This window comes from Osmerus eperlanus, chromosome 20 (assembly GCF_963692335.1).
Source record: "Osmerus eperlanus chromosome 20, fOsmEpe2.1, whole genome shotgun sequence".
In the NCBI taxonomy this organism is placed as follows: domain Eukaryota; kingdom Metazoa; phylum Chordata; class Actinopteri; order Osmeriformes; family Osmeridae; genus Osmerus; species Osmerus eperlanus.
The window spans coordinates 5,775,415-5,790,497 of NC_085037.1; the positions used below are offsets into that span (position 1 = coordinate 5,775,415).

At 43.5% G+C, this 15,083-nt stretch overlaps 2 protein-coding genes and 1 non-coding gene across 6 annotated transcripts; 1 reads left to right on the forward strand and 2 right to left on the reverse strand.

Moving 5' to 3' along the window:
* Positions 1-785: 785 nt before the first annotated feature.
* On the reverse strand, positions 786-6,588 carry gmeb1 (glucocorticoid modulatory element binding protein 1). Of its 3 annotated transcripts, none has more exons than XM_062445619.1 (10): positions 6,415-6,588; positions 5,288-5,436; positions 5,052-5,125; positions 4,779-4,900; positions 4,574-4,677; positions 4,162-4,310; positions 3,733-3,870; positions 3,468-3,605; positions 2,983-3,120; positions 786-2,732 (listed from the first exon to the last, which is right to left on the reverse strand). In XM_062445619.1, the coding sequence occupies exons 1-10, from the start codon at positions 6,463-6,465 to the stop codon at positions 1,864-1,866; spliced, it is 1,932 nt and encodes a 643-aa protein (XP_062301603.1). In that variant the 5' UTR covers positions 6,466-6,588; the 3' UTR covers positions 786-1,863. The 3 variants fall into 3 exon arrangements, with proteins under 3 accessions (XP_062301603.1, XP_062301604.1, XP_062301605.1); XM_062445620.1 differs by having other exon boundaries at positions 5,052-5,110; positions 6,415-6,583; XM_062445621.1 differs by lacking the exon at positions 6,415-6,588 and adding an exon at positions 6,117-6,337.
* A 125-nt stretch (positions 6,589-6,713) lies between these two features.
* Positions 6,714-6,852, reverse strand: LOC134007102 (U11 spliceosomal RNA). Its single transcript, XR_009928005.1, has one exon. It is a non-coding gene; the product is annotated as a U11 spliceosomal RNA (small nuclear RNA).
* A 1,221-nt stretch (positions 6,853-8,073) lies between these two features.
* On the forward strand, positions 8,074-12,840 carry LOC134006754 (uncharacterized). 2 transcript variants are annotated; one of them, XM_062445759.1, is made up of 9 exons: positions 8,074-8,242; positions 8,680-8,819; positions 8,952-9,065; positions 9,298-9,354; positions 9,645-9,782; positions 10,915-10,962; positions 11,279-11,392; positions 11,509-11,613; positions 11,873-12,840. In XM_062445759.1, exons 2-9 carry the CDS (start codon positions 8,724-8,726, stop codon positions 11,978-11,980), a joined length of 780 nt encoding a protein of 259 aa, XP_062301743.1. In that variant the 5' UTR covers positions 8,074-8,242; positions 8,680-8,723; the 3' UTR covers positions 11,981-12,840. The 2 variants fall into 2 exon arrangements, with proteins under 2 accessions (XP_062301743.1, XP_062301744.1); XM_062445760.1 differs by lacking the exon at positions 10,915-10,962 and having other exon boundaries at positions 8,076-8,242.
* The last annotated feature ends 2,243 nt before the right edge of the window (positions 12,841-15,083 follow it).

Below are 15,083 nucleotides of genomic sequence, written 5' to 3' on the forward strand. Positions count from 1 at the left end.
GTAGCTCAGTGCTTGGGCACGGATGTCGTGCACTAAAGCAGCTTCTCTTTGAAAAGTAGGCTGGTGCAGTTGTTTGGAAAGGTATGACATGTACTTGCTTTATAAAGTATTTATAATCTATCATCAAATATGTTTATTCCCTGTCAATACTATCGGCTGACGCTGTCAAACACCATTCAACCCTCAACGTGACGGCTGACACCGTGACTGACTGTCATCAATCAATCCCAACAGCATGGGGATGGGCTCATTTTACGTGTTTGCCATCACCTCCCCCTGACTCATGGAAGTCACCTGTCAACCCACCCACCTCTCTCTGCTACAGTACTAGCGGCAACAGTCCCTTGTTAAACCAGTACAAAGAATGTCCTTTGGCCCACACAAGGACCTTTTGCTTGTGTGCCAGATGTTTGTGTACCTCGTGTACCTGCGGCTGGTGTGCGTGTAGTCTGTCGGTGTGTGGGCGGATAATATAACCTCCATCTCACATCTGAGAAAGCCAGAAGAAAAAATGGGTTCGAATAAACGACGAGCCACGGCGCCCTGTCGTCACAACTCAGCCTTGATGACAAGGCCTCAGATCAGCGGTTCCACCCATAAGACTGCAGATTACACCACACACCGCAGGAGGCCTGACAGGCCACAACATGGAGATTAAGGTTCAGACAGACAGGCTTTTCCTCCATATTTATTCTGCCACCATCCTTGACTTCCAGGTAAACCGAAAAATAAAATGCAGGGTGCATATACTTCCCTCTGGTGGTAGAAGGAAGCAAGAACAACACTTGACCAAATAACTTTTTTATTGATATTGAAACACATTACAAAGTCTGTATGCAAATACCCTCATCTGTTAATTCAAGGCATTGAAAAGCACCCTATTGACCCTAAAGTCAATATTGTAGGTGCATTTGGGTAAAAAAATACAGAGTTTGTTTTTCCTTTTGATCTAGGGCGTGTCCATATGAGGGTAAACTTGGCTGAACATTAAACATCAGACTGGGACTGACTAACAACAAGTGAGTAGGTCCTTTTCTATCTATAATACTGTGTATATACAATGTGAGGGAAAAAAAATCTGAAATAAACACAATCTAAGGGGGGCAGCGAAGCAGTAAATTGTTTTGTCTAAAACAGAGCTTGCATATTCATTCAAAAACAGTAAAGAAGCAACCTTCAAAAGAAGTAAACAAAATAACAAAATATGTTTGTGAAAAGAAGAAAACAGAGATGACTCCCTCGGTATCGAACAGTGAGTACCTTGAATTCTTTTCTTTTCCATGTCGTGTTAAAAGCGGTGCAGTACAAAGCTGCAAAAGGGGGACTCGGAACACTCTTTTCTAACAAGGGTGTGGGGAGCAAACAGTCGTAATACAGTGTTGCTATGTTCCCAGAAGTAAATCTGTAGTTCTACACACAGTGCAAAAACACATTATAACGTATGCACAACTTGGACAGTGCAATTCCTCTTGACCTCAGATCCACGGTGGTGCTGGGATGCCCCCACCAGGCCAGGACCATGAGAGACAGCCAGCTGTGATCTATCAACCAAACTGCTAACCCTGCCTCGGCCAAGGGCTTTCTGACTAATAGTGCATTCTGGTGTCTTCACGTTGAAGTTGTTCATTTGATTGCATGTAAGATCCTGTGCCTGGCTGCAATGTTATATTGTTTTAGAACAATAATAATAATAATAAAAATCTACAGAGCTGCAAAACTGAAATAAAGGACACCCCTATGAAGGACCACAGCAAAGAGGCCATCCCAAGCCAAGTCTGAGGCAGCTCCATGCTGTGAGTCTACCAGTGTTCAGTTCATCCCTGCGGTTGTGGGTGGGTGGGGGTGGGGGTAAGGTTTTTTTTCTCATTTATCCTTGTCTTCTACCTGAGTCCCCTCCTCGATCACCATGATACGGAGACCTGACAACTGTCCATTGGCATCCAACTGCAGTCCCTGGACACCCTCTGCCCCGGTCTGGCCCTCCATGTGCCCCTGCGTCTCCTCCGACTCCCCCTCCACCACCTCGCCCTCCCCCCCGGTGGCCATCTCCATCCCCCCTTGGACCACCATGGTGGCCCCCTCCCCACCAGCCTCCCCAGCCAGCTGCAGCTCCATCACCCCCATGGCCTGCTCTCCAGGAGCCGGGTCTATCTCGATCACCGTGTGTCCTTGGCCCTCGTCCACCTCCCCCTCCTGCACCAGGACCGTCCCGCCCATCACGTCCCCCTCCACGCCCGAGGCCTGCTGGGTCAGCTGCACCAGCTCCATGGGGCTGACCATCGTGCCCAGCTGGCTGGGGTCCTGCATGGTGGTGCCCACCAGAGTGAGCCCGGAGGACGGGTGGAGTGTGAAGGTTTCCGTCTTGCCGTCTGTGCCCCCCACCATGTAGCGGGTGAAGAGCTGGGTGTTGGCAGGGATGGTGTGCAGGGTGACGGTGTTGGGAGACTGGGCCAGGGTGGCGATGGGCAGGCCAGCCATGGTGAAGGGCTGGCCCATGGAGGAGATGGTGATGGGGGAGAGGACCGTGAACTGCTGGGGCTGCAGGGTGGCCGGCTGGGTGACGGTGGAGGTGAGGAGTGCGGTGGAGGCCGGCCGCTGGAGACGGGGCCGTTTGGCCTGCCGTTTGGCGGTGCCCCCTGACGCCTGGCCTACGTTGTTGACGGGCGGCGGGTTGGACAGCAGAACCCTGGCCTGCTGCTGTTTCTTCTGCTCCTCCAACTGCTGCTCCAGATCTGAGCAAATCAGGTTCCAGGATTCACTCGAGAGATGATACACTGCCTGACCTGAGCTAAATTAGCAATGTACTAGCACACATACCCCCCCCCCCATCTCCTAGACCTTTAACCGCCTGTATCTAGAACAGCCTTCGGGCTGCTGTTGTGTGTTCATTCCATGTTTGCTTCTAAGTCATATTTTTTGGTCATATCAGATAACGGTGATATTGGGAGTGGTGAGTCTAGAGATCTCCTCCCGCCTACTTACTGTCGAGGGTGTGGAGGACCTGTTCCTGGCTCGGGTCCGTTTGCTGCCGGCGTTTCTCCACGATCCGCTTGACGTTGTCGAGCAGGCCGAACACCTGCGCCAGGTTACTGAGCACGGCCACCTCCACCAGACAGGAATCTGAGATCAGTGAACAATCGGTCGAAAAGTCAGTTCGACTGATAACAGCAGCGCGCGGCAAAGGTCAACAGATCAACATCACTGGGAGAAAAAGAAACAAGGGAAACCGTACTGAATGAGAGACGCAGGCATGATGACTCTGAGCCATGATACTTTCCTCAATCTGTCAATAACTTGTCAAAGAACATACCTAAATAACTGGCCTCCTTTTTTTTTTACATAATGGGAGGTTCAGGCACGGTTATGTGACTAGCAGAGGAATGGTGTAACGGTTCTGATGATGAGCGATTCGGACCACAATGCGGTGTGCCCCGTGCCTCACTGCCGAGGTGTGTAGGACCACCCACCAGAGTCCTGGACGGCTGCCTGTTCGCTGCGTAGCTGCACGCCCTTCAGCATCTCCAGCAGCTCCGTGCTGATGTTGGTCACCACCTCCCCCATCAGACCCACATCTACAATGCCCTTCCAGAAGTTCAGCGTCTCCTCTGGAAGAAAAAAAACAGTCGACGGGGGGATTTTTTTGTTGTCGTCATGGTTGCGTCGACGCGGGGAAGGGACGCGCCGAGGGACACCCGGGGGTCACTGAGGGGGTGGGGCATTCTGGGAGCTCACCTGAGATCTCGCTGGTCTCTTTCTTCTCTGCCGCCTCCAGAGCCAGGCTGGCGGAGCTCCACTCCATAGCACCACTCAGGACGTCGGTCCTGTCGTCTCCCAGCGCCACCTGTCCACCGTTTCCTATGACTATCTGTGCTGCAGTTCCAAGAGGGGTAGGGAGGGGCAGATCATTCTGTATATTCATCTGGAGTATCAACTTGTTGTCTCGCAAACCAGTCATGTGTGTGCATTAGTAGCTACAGGTGTCATGTAACAACTCGAATGCGAGGCTGCATGTAAACGAACAAAAAAATGTACGGAGTAAAGCTGTATCAGTCATCACATACTTTTTCTTACAGGCTTCAGACTTAAACTGTGCTTAACGACCACAGTGACCGTAACGGGACTCCTGTGCCCGCCTGGAGGAGTACGGGTGACCGGTCTCACCTTGGGAAGAGGTGGGCGTGGTCACGCCGCTGCCGTCGGGAGGAAACTTGGTGTTGTTGATCAGAAGGTCAAACTTGGTGCTGCGACACGTGTTGGTGCAAAGGCTGCTGTGGTCGTAGAAGTCCAGCTGTCCCGAGTCCATCATTTTTCTGGAGGAGACGGGGCATTTAGACAGGACGACCGGGGGGAACCAGAGGATCCTTATTTATTTATTTATTTATTAAGGATCCCCATTAGTCTACACCATGGTGGAGACTATTCTTCCTGGGGTCCAGGCAAAAAATATTACAATACAATATAAATACATAAAATGCAGTACAGCATGATCAAGGGGCTTATAGGGGCTCCAGTGAATCGTGACTGATTCTACAGTCAGCCACGGGCTAGGAATATGCCAGAGCTGGCTCCTCACCTGAGCATGACCCCGCCCATCCTGATTGCCCTCTTCCAGTCCTTCAATGTGGCTTTACCAGACATGTGCACAAACTGCTTGGGGCTGATCAGCTGGTCCTCATACTGTAAGAGGAACATGGTAAAGACAGAGGAAGGAGGAAACAACTTGTAATTGCTCGCGTCTCCGTGCGTTAACCCGATCCAGCGTCCTATCCGGCACATACCTTTACACATTTGACATTGATTCCAGGGCATACAAATTTCTTGATCAGCAGAACAGCCTTGCTCTCTCCACATGTGATTGGATATCCCAACTCAACCTCCTCCCCTTCTACTGTGGTTTCGTCTTCGAAGAGAGACAGACGGACACACACACACACACACGGTATTCAAAGAGGAGTAAGCGAAGGAGAAGTAGAGGGAGATAGGCTCTGCAGGTGGGAAACGAAGGATTCGGAATGTGCGTGCTAAGGCTCGAGTTGAACGTGCTGACTAACCAGAGTGCGCTCCAACTGCCACGACAGCTGCTTCTGTCTCTGCAGATTCCTCATCCATCCTGTAAGAGAACACACTGCACGTTCATGAAGTGGACCTTCCCTGTGAAGGCCGACTCGCAGCAGTCTGCGTTCAAGGAGTTCAGAGTGCCTTCACTGATGTGGTTTGTGTGGTAGTAGGCCTACTCATCGCAAATACAACGCCTGAGTAATACATGAAAAGGGTATCCTCTACATACCCAGGTGTGATTGGTTGGAGCTGCAGGATGACCTGTGTTCTACTGGGGTCATCGGGGTCATCCTCCTCCTCTGTACCCTTCACCATCACAACATCCCCCATGGACACTGTAACCTCTGTGTCTGCCATCTCCTGGCCGCTCCCAGTACACTAACAGGGAGGGAAAAAATTCATGGTGACATTGCTTATTAGCTCATTTAAATTCTGCATGTTTTTTAGTTTTTTTTACAATTTGCTCAGGCAGTGTGGTCAGTCAACGTTTCATGCAAGACAGAGCTTAGGCAGTGGATGGAATACACACATGGGTATAACCCATCAACATTCTATAGACCTTTTATTTTTGATCATGACAAACGTTATTATTTGTTCCCCAAGCTAGTTGTGCATGGTAAGATTTTGTCATGGTAGAACAACTCATTGCTATCCTTTCGACGGGCTGGTTATCTATCTAGTTATCCAAGTCATCTATTCACTAAGAGCTAGTATGGAATTGTTGCATTTCCAGGCTCTCAGCTGCCTTCCTTTCTTAGTGTAGCTGCGACATAGCCTCTCATGCTAAACTACTCCATTATAGGCTATAGCAAGGTATATGGAATGTATGAAGCTAGGTAGCAAGACGGCTATAAGTGTAACTTCAGCTAAAGCCGGAAAAGCTATGTTCCAGCATTGTTTTGTTTTAATGTTGAGGTTCAACACATAACACGCGATGATTACAGTCGAGATACGGTGAATTGGCGCAAATGAGCTAGCTGTCTCGCAACGCCAAATTAATGTGTTACTGGAAGCTTCGTGATTTAGACTGTCTGGAACAAGACCTGCCGGCTAGCAACCTTTATATTTACGGCGTGACGGTTACGTGCCGCTTGTTTCTGAACTGTACGTCCCTTCGTCGTATGCTTTTTCTTTTCTCCGTTCCCCCTAAAAATGACGTCTCCCAGTGCGGCAGCACGTACAGACAAACAACAGCGCGACGACAGCGTTGCCCCGCCATTCCCTGAGCCTGGCTCTCATCGCTTTACAAAATAGTTTAATTTGATGGAAGATCGACAATCCATCAAGTAATAAATATTTGTCATCGTAAAACGAAAAGATAAGCAATGATAATGTAATCGAAATGATTCTCCTTACCCTATTTACGAAGTCGGGCCCATCCCTACATTCTGAGAAGCCGCTGAGCATGCGCAGTTTGTACGATTACACTTCCTGCACAAATAGTAGACTAGTTTGCTAGTTAGTAGAGTGCAGACGACTTCCAACCTAAACTATCTGTCCCGAAATACATTTCACTAAATTATATGACAAAATAAATACAGGTTTCAAAGGAATCATGATCACAGGTGTTTTGATAACATGTACAACACGAAAGAGATTATATGATGATGATACATTGCCTTCTGGATTATTGATTAATATTCTACAGTATCGTGTGGGGCGCCAGGACTTATTACGATCACCAGCAGCCCCGTTTCTCAAAAATTATGCTTCCGAAATCTCTTGATATCGATTCCGCAAGAAGAGTGGTATTCCCCCACACTCCCTGTGCCAAACATGGCAGAAGCCCTTTTTAACACTTCGTGGTACATTCCAGTGACTGCATGTGTAGGAACATAGTTACCAGTTACGGTGAGAATGAAAATTGTGCCGTATTTTAATACGTTATTTAACATCAATATTCTAATTTAATAATGATAATATGTTCATTTTCAGATCTTTATATACATTTTCATGACAATTAAACATAGTTTTATTTGTAATTCCACACACAAAGCATTGTGGGTAAGATAGTTCGTGCAGACTGCATTTGTTGTATTCTGATTGGTCACCACGATTTGAGCTTCTAAAACTGATCTTTAAATACAGTCTATCTAGCTGTTGTGATGTTTTGTAGCCCACTGTATATTTCAATTACATTTGTTATGTATCATATTTTCTAAATGTCCAATCAAATACATGTAATTAAACCTATTTAAGAATTTCGTGAAATATGGCCTACAAAAGAGAGCATAATGAGAATATATCATTGAAGTGTTTATAAACTCGTATTTTGATAGGCTACAATAGCCTACTGTCTCAGTGGGAAAAAAAAGTGAATGTCTTAACTTTTTGGGGAGGTCATATTTTGTCCTCGTCCAACTTGACAACAAGCCGTTGGTATGTAGGCTACATGCCCAAACACAGACATTGACAAGGGTGTTTTGAGATGATAGATCGCTACATCCCCCTGAACATCTCTAAAACTGACATAATTTCATCTCTGCTGAAAGACCCTATGGTCTTTGTTGGAAAGCACACAATAACAAATACTACATGAACTGATTTGCTAATTCTAATTAACTTAATTCTAATAACTGGTCTGAAATTACAGTACTGACGTAAAAACGTGCAATATAACTGATCTATTCAATTCGCATCATCGCATCAAAATGGCAAGAGCAACCACTGAGGGGAGGGGGCGAGAGGGAAACTTCTTAATTTATTTCTAAACTGACCCTGCTTCTTCATGCAACAGCTAAAATCACTGATATCCTCACGATAACTTATTGGACGACAGCCTTCTGTTTCCGTTTAATTTTATTATTTCATACATCGATCGTATGCGTGTGAAACAGAAAGCTATGCGTAACAAACAGATGTTAGCCATATGTATGACAAATAGAAGCTATGTGACTTAAGACTGTCCAGTGCATCTCATCTGCATTGCTCAGCAATTCTAAAAAAAAGCTCGAGTCATGTCTGCCTCAAGCACCGAAGACCGATACACGCTCACACACGCACACGCTCTCCGCTGCAGCACAGCACTGCAGTGAAGTACGTCCCATCAACCTACAGCACACACCCTATCCCCTATCCTCTCTCTGCCCCCACCATCAGCATCAACGGAACAGTGCTACCGCGTTGTCACAATTTAAAGCAGAACAGAAGTAAAGGATCGACTTTATTTTTTGATTCGAAGGAGGTAAGAGAGATTGAACACTACTGACTTGATGCGAGAAACTACCGGCACAAATGGCCTGGCCGAGTATGTGTCCTTGCTTGCTAGTCCAAGTTTGCAGGAGATGTTCTGAAATGCTGCCTCATCTTCATTGTTACTAATACGTAGCCTATATCTCGCACGAATAGGTTATAGCATAACAATTTCAGTGATTGTTTGGGTGCAAGTGGGAAAACGTAGGAATGTCCTGCACCTAGCACATTGCATGGATAAAGTGGGGTTAATTTAATGGCGCAGATACTTGGAGTCTTGCCAAATTCGACTGCGGTCACGATGTTGCGCTTTTTGGACAGGGGCATAAAATGCCTTGTCTGTAAATTCCTCCAAATAAATTCGATAAAAATGATCTTTTCAGTCTTTATAGCCTTAGAGTGGTCACATGTATTCTTTTTTGCTCCCAACTCTCCCTCAGTAGGTTGCCCTTGCTGCCACCTTCTACAACAAAATGGGCATTGAAAGCCAAGACCCCCTCCCTCCACCTGGAAACCTGTCCTCTGGTCAGGTGGGCTCTTTCCAGAAGATGGAGCCTAAAACTTTGGGGGTGAGTTCAACTTTGATGGGGGTGACAGATAGTAAAGTCAAATCAAGCAAGCCAATCAATGTTAAACGTTTTCCTTTTGAAGTTTCACAAATGGTGTCTATCTTTTATAGATGTACCAATATTTCTTCTTAGGCTATCCAGATCATCATTGGGTGCTTGACACTCTGTCTGAGCGCCTCTGTTCTTCAGCTCCATGAAGTCCACTTCACTGGTGATATTATGGTTTTCATGGTGGTTGTTGTGCAGGTGATTGAAGGACATTAGCAAACACCAATGAGAGTGACACATCAACATTGTGATAAACTGATTGAGCCATTCCAAGGAACTGTCACATGACACACAGCTTCACAGTCATCAAAGAATAAACCTAAATATTGTAAAAAAGAAAAGAAACATTGAAAACTTTCTAAAACATAGATGGCAAGTTTTTCTGGAGTACAATCTGTTTATCAGTGGGTTGGGTGTTTTTTTTCTTCAGGTCCTCTTGTCAGGATCAGTCCTTGTCCATGCTGGAAGAAAGCCCTCTCTCCTCTGGGTGAGTATGACAGCAAAATGTCAACCATATTTCACATTAGATTATTTTTAATTCATGTATTTTCAACATGATCAAGATTTAGACGTTAAGCGTAGCAAGGGGATGATAATGGGATTTATAAAGCATATATTTTGGCAGAATACTTTAACTACAAACTATAATAAAGATATAAAGACAAAGATAAGGTGGGGTGATGACATTAAGCTCTACATTCTAAACAGTGAAAATTATGTCTCTTTAGTTAGTGAGTGCATATCATCTTAGTGTGAATTGTACATGAACCTTTTCAGGTCAAATGTCTCCTGGTGCTGCACTTGATCAGCGCTGCTTTTGCCACTGCTGCCCTGGGCCTCATGTCCAAACACCTGCCTTACCGTCAGGACTCCTACCACTGCGAACACTGTCGGAAATTGGAGCTGCATGCTGTGGTAACCATCCCTGTAGCATTCTCTCACATGTACAGTAGGTGGGAAGACCAGGGGGCCTTGTGGGAGATGCAGTCCATTCATACATGGTATAATCAGTTGAAGGCATAGCAGGTGTTGATATGGTGATTGGATGATATGCCTAGTGTTAAACCAGGGGAAGACTAATGACTGTAGTCATCAATAGAAACATTTAATGATGTGGAATGGAACTAATAACTCATCAAATACAACATTTGTGTAAAAGTTGTGGACGATGCCATTCTCATTCCATGAATTGTGGTCAAAGATCTAAAACTGCAGTCACAAGATTCAAACTTGGCAAGTTGACAAACTTTGTCTTATCAGTGTGTACTGTACAGCATTTGCTTCAATGTCTTCCAGATTAAGCAAAATGGTCTGCTGAATAAAGCTACACTGTACTACAACTGTATACAGTTGCCTTAGTAATGTATTTTAACGAAACAAGGTTTGCTCAGGACAGCAGTACACGCAAAGAAATGAGAGATTCTTGGTCAAGATTTTTAGATGGAAATCCTGAGACTCACATCCCAAAGAAAGTGTTTATATTGTTTACACCACATAGCGGCCTTGGTTATGGGTTTACGACAATATGATTGAGTTCCCCTCCCCATGCTCACGCCTTTTTGTCCACATAGATTTACCTCCTTGTGCCAGACTAGAGATGGTTTAGATCTGTTTTTCTAGTTAGTAGATGGGCAGTAAGCTAACAAATCACATATCAATCACTTTACTAGATAAAGATTTATATTGTTGTTGTGAGTACTGTACTGTCTCACCAAGTGTGTTATGAATCTTTTTTCCAATCACCACATGTTTTTGAGGACTTTTAAAATGTCTGCATGTCTCCCTTTAAATGACATTAACATTACATATACATTCTATTTTTTTAAGGATAAAAAGTTACAGTGGTCAGAGTCGAGGAACTTTCTTTTGATTCACATGACCACGTTAGAAATAGAGTTATCATTTATGGGACAGCAAATTAAATATACTAAAAGAACCTCTGCTAGGGGGCAGTGTAGTTTCATGAGGGGGAAAAAAAGTAATAACATCTAGGTCCTTGATTTACAAAATGGAACACGTCTTTCTTTGTGTTTACTGTTTACTGCAGCAATTTTGTTTCAGAAGATGCACTGAGCTGGTTGAGAAACAGTGTAAAGTAAGTAATTGACCACTATTATGGCTATGTTTCAGTCAATATCAACACTTGCACTGCACACATGGCAGGTTGCACCATTTGCGTGATTGATACAATAAATACTACACTTCTTTGATATAACATGTCTTCAGGTCAAAGGTCAAAGTTTGCTTATTGCAGTAAAATGACATGAATATGATTTCAACTCACGTTTTGTTTACATTAACCCTTTTCCCCAAATGGGAAAAAAATCTCTTGGACTTTAAATTGCTACACTGAAAATCCCACTTGAACTGTCTTTCTCTGCCTCTGGTCTAACTTGCGTTGGGCCCATCAGCTCCTGATTGATGGCATCCTGGGCACACTGGTGATCTTCTTGGTCCTTGAGCTGCTTATCTGCATCACCGTCATGCTGTTTGGGCTCAGTGTGCTGGCCAACGGTGGATCACAGGTGTGTTGACAATAACCACACTGCTTGGATCAGGAAGCACCTTTGGCCCACAACTGGTGCTGCTGCCTCCATTCAGTTGATCAGGTATTTTGATCTCACTCTGTCTCTTTGTCTAGGCGTCTGGTGGTCAGCGTCCGGTGTATCCCCAGACTAGGCCTCCGGCTGCCCCTACCGTCCAGGTGGTGCAGGCCTCCCCAACTGTGGAGGCTCCTGGACCTCAGGTAGAGAACAGCTTGCCCATAGAGAGCTTCGATCACCCTGCTCCATTGTTCAATCAACCTCAGTGAATGAATAATATAATTCATAAATAATAATATGTGAGACGTTTCTTTTCCCCTTTCTTTTCCCCTCTCTCTCTCTCTCTCTCTCTCTCTCTCTCTCTCTCTCTCTCTCTCTCTCTCTCTCTCTCTCTCTCTCTCTCTCTCTCTCTCTCTCTCTCTCTCTCTCTCTCTCTCTCTCTCTCTCTCCCCCTCTCTCAAGGTGGCTGTTGTTGTCACCGAGCCAGAGTCTGATCAGCTTGATGAGACGCCCACCCCTCCTACTGAACCCCAGGTGGAGCCCATTGAGATCGAGGTGGAGGTGGCTTAGCGGCGAGCCCCCTGCTCTCCACGCAAACATCTCAGGGGGATCTGAGGGTGGGCAACAACAGAGGTAGACCTGAACCAAAGTAGTGTTTGTTTTAACATGTCTGATTCACTTATAAATTCACAGTGGAAGCCTTGTAATATCAGCAGTACTGTTTTTGGTGCATCTGGGAAACGTAATCAAGTACCAGCAAAGATTGGAAGGACAACAAATGCTGTTATGATCCAGGTCTGAGGAAAAGAGGGGAGCCCCTATCAGGGGCTTTGACATGCTAGGGGCCAATAGTATTGTATGGGCAATACATTAGTGTAGTCGGATTTGGCAGAGAATGTGATAGATGCCATGATGCTGTTCAATCCTTTATTATGGCACTTAAACCATTTTTTCCTCAACAAGTATTTAACTGAAAAAAATGGAGGCAAGTTTATTACTCTTAGTATTACTATGTTGTTGGAGGATTAAAATTAAAGAAGATGTTTGTCAGATATGAAATGGATGCACCATTGTATAATCTAGAAATAGATAATACTCAAAGTTAAAGATGTAGTTTAATCCCATCCACTGCATGTACTGGGGGGTTTCCCTGAAGGTTTAAGCAGGTGATAATGTAGACTAAGTATGTACTGTATCATGTGTAGGCTACTATGCTCCTTCTTTTGCAATCACACGTTTTCACTGATGCAAGTAATCCAAGTCTTTATTACTAGCAATGTAAAAACACTATGGTCTCCACAAGATCTTAGATTGCTTTTCACTGCTCTTTAATTCTTTGAATGTCATTTTGAGTACCAACACATACATGTATTTGAAGTGAACGTCATCAACACTGATCACTTACCAAGACCAACAATGGACCAATCACACCGTACACACATATTACAGCACCAATCCACATGGAAAAGAAAGAAAGAGGGTGTCAGGTGGCTGAGCGGTGAGGGAGTCGGGCTAGTAATCCGAAGGTTGCAAGTTCGATTCCCGGTCATGCCAACTGACGTTGTGTCCTTGTGCAAGGCACTTCACCCTACTCGCTACTGTACTTACAGTAAGTCGCTCTGGATAAGAGCGTCTGCTAAATGACTAAATGTAAAGAAAGGAACATTCCATTACTGATTGTTTAGTTTTATTATTATATATATATTTTTTATTATTATTATTAGATGATCCTAGGTTGTTACTAACAGTGATGACTGCATGGTGTTAGAATGAACAACTGCTTTACACACTCACCATCTCTCACATAAATATGTTAGATATAGCAGTAGATTAATAGGGTTTATGCTAACAAAGTAGCATTTTGGCTGCTTTTAAGATTTAATTTTTTATATATTAGTTTTTGTTTCTTCGAATAATGAAGGGAATACAATGAGGAAACATTACTCTTTAAGGGATTGTGATTTGTATTTTATTCATACAATATTGTTTGTTTAGACCAAAGTCTCTTTTACAATAAATGATACCCTGTCATACTAGAAATAACAAGGTAACATAAATGAGAACCATGCAAAAACACGAGATTAATTATTGTTGCTGCCGGAAAATCGAATTAAAAGACATTGATTCTCCTCTTAGAACCTCAAACATCAATCCATCTTTTTCACTGTACAAACCATTACAGTTGCTGCTTTTCCTGTCAGTTTGTGCATGGTGCTCCAACTCATTGCCGCCACTAGAGAGCAGCAATAGTAAATGTTTAGATGTATCATGCTCGACATGGATCTGGTTTTGTGAATTGCTAATGTGATTAGACTGTTCAGTTGATGAGTCTCAGTTCACAGATACATAAACTGTGTTGTTTCAGAATACAACATGAGTTTGCCTTTCATTTCATCCATTGAGTTGGGTTTAGGAGAATTCAATCCTCAGAATGTTGTTCTCAATGATCAATTGAACTGATGTGATTTTCAATATGTCTACCCAAGCAAAATAATATATTACTTAAAGTATACTTACAAAGTATAAGTACAAACATACTTATACATGCTGTAGTAAAGTTGTAAATAATTATGTGAATATAAAAAATCAGTACATTGTAAGTACACTTCCAATATTGTAGAAAACAATAAATATAATGAAAATGTATACTTTTAAATTGGATTTGAGTAGAATTTATTCTTTTAGGGTATAGACTGACAGTTAGATTTTAATCTAGATGATCATGTATTTTCCATCTAAATGTCCCAGTAAGTAAGTATATTACATTGAATCAAATTTGATGGAGGCTGTACTACTGTTATGCTGTTGTGGTCCTTTTGACAGACTAAGGCATTTCTTGATTTCTTAATTGATATACTGTCATAAGTATATCATCTCTCTTTCTCAAAAGTTATATTAAAGAAGTGACCTCTATTTCAGATTAATTGGATTCATGTAAAGATGATGGTGTCATGCTTCATCGATGCAGTGCCCAAAAAACCCTCCAAGGGTGTAGGTATAAGTGTGTTTGTGTATGTGTGTGTTTATGTGTGTGTTTGACCAATGATTGTTGAACTTCATAACCAGAGTTATATGTCAAGGCACTCCTAGTTGAGATGTGGGCGTTGGTTAAGAAATTGAATGAAAAATTATGACTGTTCAATACAAAGGTTTGTGGATTAATCATCCACAAATAAAGCCTTTTGTTGAGCCCTCCCCTTACCTTCTGACGCAGGGACACTTCTATACATAGATACTGATAAACATTAAGTTGACATTCTTATGTTACAAACCACAAACAAACCCAATGTAACCACACATCTTCTGACGTAGCCTGGTTATCAGAATAACAACTCATTATTACTAGGGCTGGAAGTGAAAAAGTAGATAGAGGGTGATTTACAGTTTACAGTAACAATTGCCGGATACCTAGATTAAATTAAATGAAGGCATAGTTCACCACGTTTATTGAACTAGTTCTTTGGATTTAAACTACAGACATTTCTTTGCAGAATTTTTTGTGTACCATGGCAACAACAATTACATATAAATGTGTATTTTGCCTGGTGAATTTGTAAAATATTACAAATGGCTATAATTCTCTTTATTTCCAGCATTGAATCTGTCTTCAGTTTTCACAGTACATCGGGCAGCCATGCTTGTTTTTTTATGTATTTCTTATGGTCACATTAAA